Below are 12,965 nucleotides of genomic sequence, written 5' to 3' on the forward strand. Positions count from 1 at the left end.
GAAAATAGTAAAAATAAAGAAAAACCCTTGAATGAGTAAGTGTGTCCAAACTTTTGACTGGTACTGTATATATATATATATATATATATATATATATATATATATATATATATATATATATATATATATATATACTATGAATTAGCACATTTTCATCTTCCTTATGTTTTGAGATTGTGGTTTCGCTTTTCCTTTCCCAAACATATATATATGTATGTATATATATATGTGTTATGTCACATATATATGTGTATATATACATATATATGTTATGGAAAGGAAAAGCGAAACCACTATCTCAAAACATAAGGAAGATGAAAATGTGCTAATTCATAGTAGTCTATTATACAGTACTCAACTTGCGGACCGCGGTGAGATAAACACACGTAAGACATGGAAACATTTGTAGAATTGCAGGAAATTAGCTTTAAAACAACAACAAAAAATCTCTTTCCGATGCAAAATGTGTAGAATTTTGCGAAATTGGCTTTGAAACTGCAAAATGTTATTTCCGCCTACAAGAAGGGTGTGAACAGTTTGGGGTCGCATGGGTTGCGAGGTGGGGGTCTGTTACTACGCCGATAAATGACAATATCAATCCGGACCTTTGCCACCTAGGAAATTTGTGTGACCGGACCTTCTCAAATCGTACTTGAGTACCCCTGCAGGAAACTTTACACCGCAAATAAGTTTTAGAGGCTATTTAACATCCTGTAGACATCCAGGAGGATAATGTATTTTTCTCCCCTCAACTTGTGTTAAGCTGTGTAAACTTAGCAGCACACCAACAGACAGAGGGAGGGAGGGAGGGAGGGAGGGAGGGAGGGAGGGAGGGAGGGAGGGAGGGAGGGAGGGAGGGAGGGAGAAAAGAAGGGGAGAAAGGGCTGGAAGTGTAAATGGATGACATGGAGTAGGAGGAATGTGAAACATTTCTGATCTCGCTCCAGTGACTGTTTACACGGCGGTCAGCTCTGTGACATCACAGCTGAGACTTTATAAATGACAGCCATGCAAAGGAATGAGTAGTTAGCCAACAGCAAGCAGCACTGGTAGCTAGCTAGCAACAACTTCATCACTTAGAGGTTAGACAGACAGACACAACAGAGCAGTCCAATCAACCTACAGTCGTTTCAATGGAAATTTCAAGACAACTCAGTGACAATGTGATAGCCTTGGCTTTACTGCTCTGTATGGGTGCACTGCAGGTGAGGCCACACTGGTTTTCTGCTTTTCTCGTTGTGTGTATGGGGAGGTGAACTGTACCTGTATCTTACACCTGTTTCTCAGGATGTGGACTGTCTGTGGAGATCAATGTGACTACATTCCATTGATTGTAATATTTGTACCTTTCTCTGTAGCCAATTTGTAATATTTGTAACTTACTCTAGAGCCAATTTGTAATATTTGTAACTTACTCTAGAGCCAATTTGTAATATTTGTAAATTACTCTAGATACAATTTGTAATATTTGTACAATAAGCTGTTCATTGCATGATGTACCAGTATTGTACATTGCATATTCAGATTTTTTTGTTTTTTGTTATCTAGAAATGGGCAACAAAAAAAAGACAATTTTTGTACACTTTGATCATCATGAATAATAATGATCAATATTGATGTATTAAGAATATTGTGAATGTTTGATGTTAAATTGTATAGTTGCCATAGAGAATAGTTTGAGATGACAAATTATGTTTAAAACAATGGTAGAGTCCAGGGGGGATGACATTGCTCCGTCAGTGAATAATTGAGGCCAGTATGTCCAAAGATTGCCTGCTGTGGGTTGGCTCCATTATCTGCCTGTAATTGAAAACAGGAGTATTTTGACTAGACAGTGTTGGACATAGTGTACTAGATAGTGTACTTTGACTAGACAGTGTTGGACATAGTAGACATTACTTCTACCAAATACACATGCTTACAGTTGGTCAAAGAAAGGATGTTTTATTTCAGAACATAACTGCAGCATTGTTTTAACTATGATGATGTTGATGACGATTATGATGATGGCGTCAATGAAGATATTGTTGATACTTATGATGGTGATAATCATAATGATGAAGATGATTATGATGACGATGATGACGAAGATAATGATGACGACTATGACGACAACAACAACAACAACTGACCAACAATTGACTTCCTACTCCTCTTGCTCTAATCTCTACCTGCTCTAACCTCTAACCTTTGCCCCCGTGTTACTCTAGGTGTGGTGTCAGCTATGCCTGGGACCATGCCAGTGCCCCAGCCCCGTGCCCCTGTGCCCAGCTGGAGTCCCTCTGGTCCTGGACGGCTGCCAGTGCTGCCAGGTGTGTGCCCGGCAGCAGGGTGAGGCCTGCAGTGATCTGTATGTGTGTGACAGCCAGCGAGGACTGCAGTGTGACTACAGCACTAGCTTCCCCGGCGACCCTGGAGCGTGTTCCAGTGAGTACCAATTGTTTATTGACTTTCAGTCATAAACAAACGCAACAGTGCCACCCTTCCTAACAGTAAACAAGCAGCCTCTGCCCTAGCCAAACCCAGGTCTGAAAGATTCAGAGTCAGTTTAGACCAGGTGTGGCTTTGGCTTTGCAGTCTGTGTCTGTGTGGGTGGGACAAATAGACAACTCTTTTCTAACACTAAACAACCAACCTCTGCCCATGACAATTAGCAAATTAAGGGAGAGGGTTTGAAGCTGCACTCTGTTAGACTGTCTGTATGTAAGAGAGGGACAAACATACACTCTGTTTAGGGCAGATACTCAGCCAGCTAGCCAGCCGCAAAGCAGAGGGGCTTTAGTTTGCCTGTATTTCAAAACACCTCAACCTCTATTTTCAGTGGTGGTGTTGACACACTTCCCATTGAGAATGATAGATTGCAGAGACAACACACATGGATTGCAAAACAGACTTCTCAGTCTCCCCAGGCCTGAGTTGTGTTCCAAATGACACCCTATTCCCTACATGGTGCACCTCTTTTGACCAGAGCAGTGCACTTAATAGGGAATAGGGTGCCATTTGGGCCACAGGCTGGTTTCCCATAACATCACATAATAGCCCACAGGCTTGGCAGTAGACATGGGCCTCTTGTGTCCTTACCTCGCTCTTTCATAAGCTCTGTCACTCTCTCTCTCTCTCTCTCTCTCTCTCTCTCTCTCTCTCTCTCTCTCTCTCTCTCTCTCTCTCTCTCTCGCTCGCTCGCTCGCTCGCTCTCTCTCTCTCTCTCTCTCTCTCTCTCTTTCTCTCTCTCTCTCTCTCACTCTCTCTATGTCTCTCTCTCTCTCTCTCTATGTCTCTCTCTGTTTGAGGTTTTCCTTTCCTAATTGTATTCCTTCAGACCAGAGCAGGGGCCATGTTCCAGGGTATGGGTTAGGATTAGGGTGGGGATGCCAGTCTAGGGTAAGGAGCCTAAGAGGATCTCTCTGTCTTGTTCCCACATCATACTGGGGTTCAAATACTATGTGAAATCCTTTCAAATACTTTATCTGTGCTTGATTGAGCTTGCCTGGCTTGATGGAGAATAGAATAGTCCCAAAAATACAAACTCTGCCCATCTGGACTCCAGGCATGCTAGAACAAACACTAAAACTATTTGATAGATTTCAAATAGAATTTGAACCCAGCTCTGTTCTGTTCATACCCGTACAGGTCAGGAGGAGTTGGGCTGTGAGATGAATGGGGTTTCTTACCTGGATGGCCAGGTGTTCCAGCCCTCCTGTGCCACCCAGTGCCGCTGCCTGGGGGGAGGTGTGACCTGCGTGCCCCTGTGCCCTGAGGACATCCGTCTGCCCAGCCCAGACTGTCCACACCCCCAGCGGGTACAGCTGCCTGGGAAGTGCTGCAAGGAGTGGGTGTGTGAGAACACGGACAATACCATCCTTCAGGATGCCATCACAGGTAACATCTAGCTTGGATAACAGTCATACACTAGTCTGGTCCAAGATCTGTTTGTGCTGTATAGCCCACTATATGGTGGTTGTCATTGGCAATACAATACAAACAGATCTGGCACCAGGCTTGTCATCCTCTGTTCTGACGCAGGTTTCTGCTACATCTTTAAACTGGACCATATTTAAAAGCCACTGTGGATTCCAAACGTTATTTTCTGGTTTTAGACAGCTACTTGACATATATAAGGAATTGTTCACACAATTGGATAGCACAATGACAAATGTTATTTTGTTGATCAAGCTGTAGGACAATATTAACATCCCACAAGTGCATCGATGACGTCGTCCCCACAGTGACTGTATGTACATACCCCAACCAGAAGCCATAGATTACAGGCAACATCCACACTGAGCTAAAGGGTAGAGATGCCGCTTTCAAGGAGTGGGACTCTAACCCGGAAGCTTGTAAGAAATCTCGCTATGCCCTCTGACGAACCATTAAACAGGCAAAGCATTAATACAGGACTAAGATTGAATCGTACTACACTGGCTCCGATGCTCGTTGGATGTGGCAGGGCTTGCAAACTATTACAGACTACAAAGGGAAGCACAGCCTCGAGCTGACCAGTGACACAAGCCTACCAGATGAGCTAAATTACTTCTATGCTCGCTTCGAGGCAAGCAACACCAAAGCATGCATGAGAGCATCAGCTGTTCCGGATGACTGTGTGATCACGCTCTCCGTAGCCAATGTTAGTAAGACCTTTAAACAGGTCAACATTCACAAGGCCGCAGGGCCAGACGGATTTACCAGGACTTGTACTCCAAGCATGCGCAGACCAACTGGCAAGTGTCTTCACTGACATTTTCAACATGTCCCTGACTGAGTCTGTAATACCAACATGTTTCAAGCAGACCACCATAGTGCCTGTGCCAAAGACCACTAAGGTACTGTAACCTGCCTAAATGACTACCGACCCGTAGAAGTCACGTCTGTAGTCATGAAGTGCTTTGAAAGGCTGGTCATGGCTCACATCAACACCATTATCCCAGAAATCCTAGACCCACTCCAATTTGCATACCGCCCCAACAGATCCACAGATGATGCAATCTCTATTGCACTCCACACTGCCCTTTCCCACCTGGACAAAAGGAACACCTACAGTATGTGAGAATGCTATTCATTGACTACAGCTCAGGGTTCAACACAATAGTGGACTAAACACCTCCCTCTGCAACTGGATCCTGTACTTCCTGACGGGCCGCCCCCAGGTGGTGAGGGTAAGTAACAACACATCTGCCACGCTCATCCTCAACACGGGGGCCCCTCAGGGGTGCGTGCTCAGTCCCCTCCTGTACTCCCTGTTCACTCCTGACTGCATGGCCAGGCACGACTCCAACGCCATCATTAAGTTTACCAATGACACAACAGTGGTAGGGCTGATCACTGACAACGATGAGACAGCCTATAGGGAGGAGGTCAGAGACCTGGCTATGTGGTACCAGGATAACAACCTCTCACTCAACTTGATCAAGACAATGGAGATGATTGTGGACTACAGGAAAAGGAGGACCGAGCACGACTCCATTCTCATCGACGGGGCTGTAGTGGAGCAGGTTGAGAGCTTCAAGTTCCTTGGTGTCATCACCAACAAACTATCATGGTCCAAACACACCAAGACAGTCGTGAAGAGGGCACGACAAAGCCTATTCCCCTTCAGGAGACTGAAAAGATTTGGCATGAGTCCTCAGATCATCAAAAAGTTCTACAGCTGCACCATCGAGAGCATCCTGACTGGTTGCATCACTGCCTGGTATGGCAACTGCTCGGCCTCCGACTGCAAGGCACTTAGTGCGTACGGCCCAGTACATCACTGGGGCAAAGCTTCCTGTCAGAGAAAGGCCCTAAAAATGTCAAAAACTCCAGACACCCCAGTCATAGACTATTCTCTCTGCTTCCGCATGGCAAGCGGTACCGGAGCGCCAAGTCTAGGTCCAAAAGGCTTCTTAACAGCTTCTACCCCCAAATCATAAGACTCCTGAACAGCTAATCAAATAGCTACACAGACAATTTGCATTGTCCACCCCCGCCCCCCCTCTTTTATGTTGCTGCTACTCTCTGTTTATAATCTATGCATAGTCAATTTAACTCTACCTACATGTACATATTACCTCAATTACCTGGACTAACCTATGCCCCCGCACATTGACTCTGTACTGGTACCCCCTGTACTGTATACAGCCTCGCTACTGTTGTTTTGCTGCTGCTCTTTAATCATTTTTGAAATTATATCTATTTTTTTACTATCTATTTTACATTTACATTTAAGTCATTTAGCAGACGCTCTTATCCAGAGCGACTTACAAATTGGTGCATTCACCTTATGATATCCAGTGGAACAACCACTTTACAATATCCACTTTACACTTTACACACTTTACAATATCCACATATCCCTACCGGCCAAACCCTCCCCTAACCCGGACGACGCTAAGCCAATTGTGCTTCGCCCCACGGACCTCCCGGTCACGGCCGGCTGCGACAGAGCCTGGGCGCGAACCCAGAGACTCTGGTGGCGCAGCTAGCACTGCGATGCAGTGCTCTAGACCACTGCGCCACCCGGGAGATTTTACTATCAATTTTTTTCTTAAAACTGCATTGTTGGTTAAGGGCTTGTAAGTAACCATTTCACTGTAAGGTCTACACCTGTTGTATTCAGCGCATGTGACAGATAAAATTTGATTTGATTTGAGCTATGTCACTGACATTCATTGTCTTTTATTGATGGATGTTTAGCATTTAATTGGGGTGAGTTTGGCCAAATGAAAAGACACAATGTCCAAATATAACCACAGCATTTCAATGGAAAGTCTGGCCAGATGAAGATTCACATTATTTTTTAAATAATAAGTCCTCTTCCAGTGGACCATGTTTCCCATATACATCCCATATGGCACCCTATTCCCTATGTAGTGGACTACTTTTGACCAAAACCGATATCGTTCTGGTCACAGCGGACCAAAAACACAGCTGGTTATTATGACTCACAGATCCAACCAGAGTTAGGGAGTGCTCTCCGTCGATAACACTGCTTTTCTTTGATACAAAAAGACAAAAAGTTCCTGTCCAATTTGAGGCCAATTGAGTCATTAAGAGACATTATGACATCTGAAACACACTGATACATTTTTTTCAAATAAAACTGGGAATTGATGTCAGATTAGTTTTTTGGCTCTGATTGAGTTGTTAACAGCTGGATGTCGTGACAAGTCACTCATTCCTCATTGTCCTGTTTGTGTGCCTGCTCGAAGCGCACTGCTATTATTCCCCATACTTATTCTTCTTTTTAAGACAGCTGAAGCAAGCAATCAAATCTTCTTGAGGAAATTCACCATTCAGTCTCATTTCTCTCCTGGCCTCCTCTCTCCAGCCTCCAGATCAGACAGGTTGTGGCCAGGCATGTCTGGTCCCCAGCAAAACCCAGCCTTTAACTGTATAGACCAGAGTACAGAGTGGAGTGTCTGCTCCCGGACTTGTGACGCCGGGGTCTCCACTCGGGTCTCCAACAAGAACCCAGCCTGCCGGCTCGAGATGCAGAGCCGTCTTTGTAAGGTCTGGCCCTGTCAGGCACTCCAGCCACGCAGAAGCCCCATGGTGAGCCCGTACCTGCCCATATAACCTCTCGTAACCCACTCCCCAACCGGCCTACCTCACATGTCATAGGTTATGTCAACAGGGATATTAGGTTATGTCAACAGGGATATTAGGTTATGTCAACAGAGATATTAGGTATGTCAACAGGGATATTAGGTTATGTCAACAGGGATATTAAATTATGTCAACAGGGATGTTAGGTTATGTCAACAGGAACATTAGATTATGTCAACAGGGATATTAGGTTATGTCAACAGAAACATTAGAATATGTCAAAAGGAACATTAGATTATGTCAACAGGGATATTAGGTTACGTCAACAGGGATATTAGATTATGGCAACAGGGATATTAGGTCATGGCAACAGGTATATTAGGTTATGTCAACAGGGATATTAGATTATGGCAACAGGGATATTAGGTTATGTCACCAGGGATATTAGGTTCTGTCAACAGGGATATTAGGTTATGTCAACAGGGATATTAGGTTATGTCAACAGGGATAATAGGTTATGTCAACAGAGATATTAGGTTATGTCAACAGGGATAGTAGGTTCTGTCAACAGGGATATTAGGTTATGTCAACAGAGATATTAGGTTATGTCAACAGGGATATTAGATTATGGCAACAGGGATATTGGGTTATGTCAACAGAAACATTAGATATGTCAAAAGGAACATTAGGTTATGTCAACAGGGATATTAGATTATGGCAACAGGGATATTATGTTATGTCAACAGGGATATTAGCTTATGTCAACAGGGATATTAGTTTATGTCAACAGGGATATTGGGTTATGTCAACAGGGATATTAGGTATGTCAACAAGGATATTAGGTTATGTCAACAGGGATATTAGGTTATGGCAACAGGGATATTAGGTTATGGCAACAGGGATATTAGGTTATGGCAACAGGGATATTAGCTTATGTCAACAGGGATATTAGTTTATGTCAACAGGGATATTAGGTTATGTCAATGGGGGTATTAGGTTATGTCAACAGGGATATTAGATAAGATCAACAGGACCCATGTCATGCATATGCCTCATATATGTGCTAAAATGTGTGCTCCTGTCACATCGACTCTAATGTAAAGTGTGCAGTCCTTTATTAAATGGCCGTACTGTATGGTCTGGAGTATGCTTGTGTTGGAGTTCATTTGAGTTCATTCCTAATTTAATAAAACATACATGAACCTCTATTCTCAGCAGCCATGAGCTCATCTAGTAGGCTAACATTGGTGATCTGTGTGTGTTTTTTCAGTCGGGCCGGCGCTGCGAGCCGAGCTACAGGTCAGTGGTGCCAGTGAGACTGGTGCACCAGGGCTGCTACAGCACACGAGTCTACCGGCCCCGGTACTGTGGCCAGTGTACCGACGCCCGCTGCTGCACCCCCTACCGGACCAGCACGGCCACCGTGGCATTCCGGTGCCCCACAGGCAGGCTCCTACACCGGGCAGTCATGATGATCCAGTCCTGTGTCTGTCACTACAACTGCCCCTACTCAGCTTCAGGCCCCTATGCAGCTGTACCCTACTCAGCTTCAGGCCCCTATGCAGCTGTACCCTACTCAGCTTCAGGCCCCTATGCAGCTGTACCCTACACAGGCCCTTCACGCTCATACAGGAGCCCTGCCATTTGGGGCTAGACTTGCATTTCGATTCAATCCTCTAGGCCCCCTTGAGAACCTAGGGTGTCCACCGTGGCTCTCCACCTCAATATTGTCCGCATAGGGCTTTTGCCCAGGAGATCTCCACTTTACTATTGTAGAGATCTAGAGCCCTATCCTACCCCCCTTCATGCACTGACACTCCCATACTGAGACATGGGAGCAACACTTATTCTGTATCCCAATGTCCATACTGGTACACTACTTGCCAAATACATTGCTGAATACATGCCAATTACATTGCTTCCTTCTAAGTGGTATACAAGTATGGATATTGGAACAGAGCCTCTCTCTATCACGGCTGGATCCAGCAGGTGTAACCTATACTTCTTAGGATAGATAGGGGAAGTGAAATGGTCTTCTGGGTAATAAACTGGGACTGAGTTGGGGGATAAAGCCCTGACATGACTGGACAAGCTCAGTCTGCACTAAGACCTCTACTCTATTCCATTTTATCACCTGTCATAGGGTGACCTCATGAGGAGTAGAATAGGTCAATAAACCCTAATTAGCTAGGCTGGTCCCAGGTCTGTTTGTGTTTTTCTCTACTACATGGACATTGTCAAGCCAAAAATTTAGCATGACGTTTCCATAAGGAGTTGGCAAGTGAGCAGAAACAGACCGATAGAGCTACTGTTTAGCATATGGAAGTGAACTACTGTAACACAACACGTCTTGTTTACTGATTGACCAACTGTAGTATCATATGACTAGACTAGACGACACCTGACCAGAGTCATTTGTTGCCTTTCTTGACTCATCTTAGGTCCTAGTGTTTCTCCTGGACTCGTGCCCTGACTTAGTTAAGTGAATAAGTGTTGTTACTTACATTTTCGTGAATTTATTTTACAGAATGACACCAACTTTTGAGTCGATATATACTGTACTTGACATGCAAATTCCATCTGTTATATCAGTTTGTTTGTTTGTTTATAAATGTGTCTATTTTGTGTTCTTAGTCAGATGAAATTGTACTTTTATTTTCTATGTTGCTGTAAATATAAACCATTCTTATGCTTTTTGAAACGTACAATTGTATCGCTGATTGTATGCATTGTCCAAACAGTTTTCCATTCACAATGCCTTTTGTGTAAAGCTTGAGCTCATTTGTACATTGCGTATTATTCAATAATTATATTGCTATATTGAGATGTTGTTGTAATTTCTTCTGTAACTTTCGGATAAAACTCCTTATAATTGATTAGTGATTTGTGTGCTGATATTTCAACATACACAATGTAGAGTCCCAAAATCAGAAAGCCATGTAACATCATTGACATCTACTGGCCTCTATTGGACTCACAGTATCAGTGCAAATAGTTGTGTGATATAAAACTGAATAGGAAACTGACCGGCTCTAAATTGATGTCATTTATTTTGATGTAAAATGACAATGTTGACCTTGATCAAAATGTTCTGTTCTAGGCTTTCCTCAAAAAGCATCTTGTTTCAAACCACCGTTACAAAACTGAACGAAATAAGGGGTCACTGTGTGTGTGTGTGTGTGTGTGTGTGTGTGTGTGTGTGTGTGTGTGTGTGTGTGTGTGTGTGTGTGTGTGTGTGTGTGTGTGTGTGTGTGTGTGTGTGTGTGTGTGTGTGTGTGTGTGTCTAGACATGTATGATTTCCTGTTTGTAGTCAGGAAATGAGTCCCTACTGATAATTTCTGAATTATTCTGTATAGAGAGTCAGTGATACAGCTTGTCATAGAGCAAATAGCACTTTCACACAAAACATTGTGAGAGAACACCTACCTCCACCTTTTGCAATCTCAATGTGGAGCTGAGAATAACTGAGAAGTGCTAGGAAACTGAGCGACTGACTTCTTCATTCATCTTGAAGGAAATACTTTTTTTTCATTCAACCTCTATTCAGGTTATTCTCACCCGTATAAGATCAATTTCTGTGGGGGAGAGAAAATGAAGACAAACTCTTCCTGTGGACAAGTTAACAAGGCCTTTTCACACAAATTCTTACCTGCAGTGTATATGTCAGTATTCATCATTGGTCTTGTTGCTAACTGTTTGGGACTAAAATGATTGTTTGCGAACTGGAAGAAATTCGTAAATATCAATGTTTTTGTTCTGAACCTTGGAGTGGCAGATATTCTATATTTGATGACACTTCCATTTCTGGTTGCGTATTACTCAGCAGACAATCACTGGAACTTCGGACAAGTCTTCTGCAAGATGATACGATTCTGCTTCAATTTGAACTTGTATGGAAGTATTGGTTTCCTCACATGTATTAGCGTATACAGGTACCTGAGCATTGTCTACCCACTGAGAGTGATGGGCAGGATAACTGGGGGTCTCTGTAGTTATCACTGCTGTAGTTTGGGTGTTAGTCTGCATTCAGAGTCTTCCTGATGTGTATTTTAACAAAACAGTCCCCAACTTTTCTTCAGGGACAGAAACAAGCTTTGACACCACCTCGGACTGCTTTACCAATGATTACCTGAACTACAGTATTGCATGGACAGTATGTGGATTCTGCATCCCACTGCCATCATATTGGGTTGCTATGAACACGTGACTGTGGTTCTCTCCACCAAAACCAACATCAACCAAGTGATGAAGCTGAGAAGCCTAAAACTGGTGTTCCTTGTGACTTTACTCTTCTTTGTTTGTTACACACCGTAGCATATATTCAGGAATCTAAACCTGAAAACTAGGATTTTGAAAAGAGAACGCATGTGTCAGGATTGGTTCACAGGCATCTACATTGCTCACCAAGTCAGCCGAGCCCTTGTATGTCTAAACAGTGCCATCAACCCATTGGTCTACCTCCACAGTAATGCTGATCTTCTCATGCAGATCACCAGACTTTGAGAACTAGCTTAACAGTCTGTCCCTCAGATATTCAACCATCGCATCCAGGGACAAGCTTCAGCACCATTATGAGTTCAGCACAGCATTCTCATTGCAATACCAGACAGAGGAGCTTTGTTTGCGTATTCTCATTTCTCCCACACTCATTTATATATTTCTGCTGTGTTTATTACTGTGCATTGATTAACTGTAAAAGCACGTTTGGCAGCGATTCCAGCTGTGAGTCTTTCTGGGTAAGTCTCTAAGAGCTTTACACACCTGGATTGTGCAACAGTTGCCCATTATTCTTTTCAAAATTCTTCAAGCTCTGTCATTTGGTTGTTGATCGTTACTAGACAACCAATTTTTAGGTCTTACCATAGATTTTTAAGTATATTAAAGTCAAAATTGTAACTTGGCCACTCAGGAACATTCACTGTCTTCTTGGAAAGCAACTCCAGTGTAGATTTGGCCTTGTGTTTTAGATTATTGTCCTGCTGAACGGTGAATTAATCTCTCAGTGTCTGTTTGAAAGCAAACTGAAGCAGATTTTCCTCTAGGATTTTGCTTGTGTTTAGCTCAATTTTGTTTATTTTTTATCCTGAAAAACTCCCCACTCCTTAACAATTACAAGCATACCCATAACATGATGCAGCCACCACCATGCTTGAAAATATAGAGAGTGGTACTCAGCAATGTGTTTTATTGGATTTGCCCTAAACACAACACTTTCTATTCAGGACAAAAAGTTAATTTCTTTGCCACATTTCTTGCAGTTTTACTGCAACCTTGTTGCAAACAGGATGCATGTTTTGTAATGTTTTTTTTTCTGTACTGGCTTCCTTCTTTTCACTCTGTAAATTAGGTTACTATTGTGGAGTAACTACAATGTTGTTGATCCATCCTCAGTTTTATCCTATCACAGCCATTAAACTCTGTAACTGTTTTAAAGTCACCATTG

The 12,965-nt window shown here is 43.1% G+C and overlaps 1 protein-coding gene and 1 pseudogene across 2 annotated transcripts; both read left to right on the top strand.

Annotated features, from left to right (window-relative positions):
• The first annotated feature begins 1,037 nt into the window (after nt 1–1,037).
• On the top strand, nt 1,038–10,397 carry LOC120059149 (CCN family member 2-like). 2 transcript variants are annotated; one of them, XM_039007984.1, is made up of 5 exons: nt 1,038–1,205; nt 2,211–2,427; nt 3,631–3,879; nt 7,304–7,527; nt 8,792–10,397. In XM_039007984.1, the coding sequence occupies exons 1-5, from the start codon at nt 1,134–1,136 to the stop codon at nt 9,173–9,175; spliced, it is 1,146 nt and encodes a 381-aa protein (XP_038863912.1). In that variant the 5' UTR covers nt 1,038–1,133; the 3' UTR covers nt 9,176–10,397. The 2 variants fall into 2 exon arrangements, with proteins under 2 accessions (XP_038863912.1, XP_038863913.1); XM_039007985.1 differs by lacking the exon at nt 7,304–7,527.
• A 716-nt stretch (nt 10,398–11,113) lies between these two features.
• On the top strand, nt 11,114–12,025 carry LOC120059611 (annotated as a pseudogene).
• The last annotated feature ends 940 nt before the right edge of the window (nt 12,026–12,965 follow it).

Source organism: Salvelinus namaycush, chromosome 14 (genome assembly GCF_016432855.1).
Source record: "Salvelinus namaycush isolate Seneca chromosome 14, SaNama_1.0, whole genome shotgun sequence".
Classification (NCBI taxonomy): domain Eukaryota; kingdom Metazoa; phylum Chordata; class Actinopteri; order Salmoniformes; family Salmonidae; genus Salvelinus; species Salvelinus namaycush.

Excerpts from the sequence above, each read along its gene's own strand:
- LOC120059149 (XM_039007984.1), top strand. The coding sequence starts at position 1,134 with ATGGAAATTTCAAGACAACTCAGTGACAATGTGATAGCCTTGGCTTTA. Across the intron at positions 2,428-3,630 it reads CGACCCTGGAGCGTGTTCCA|GTCAGGAGGAGTTGGGCTGT; the intron begins GTGAGTACCAAT and ends ATACCCGTACAG. Across the intron at positions 7,528-8,791 it reads AGCCACGCAGAAGCCCCATG|TCGGGCCGGCGCTGCGAGCC; the intron begins GTGAGCCCGTAC and ends GTGTTTTTTCAG.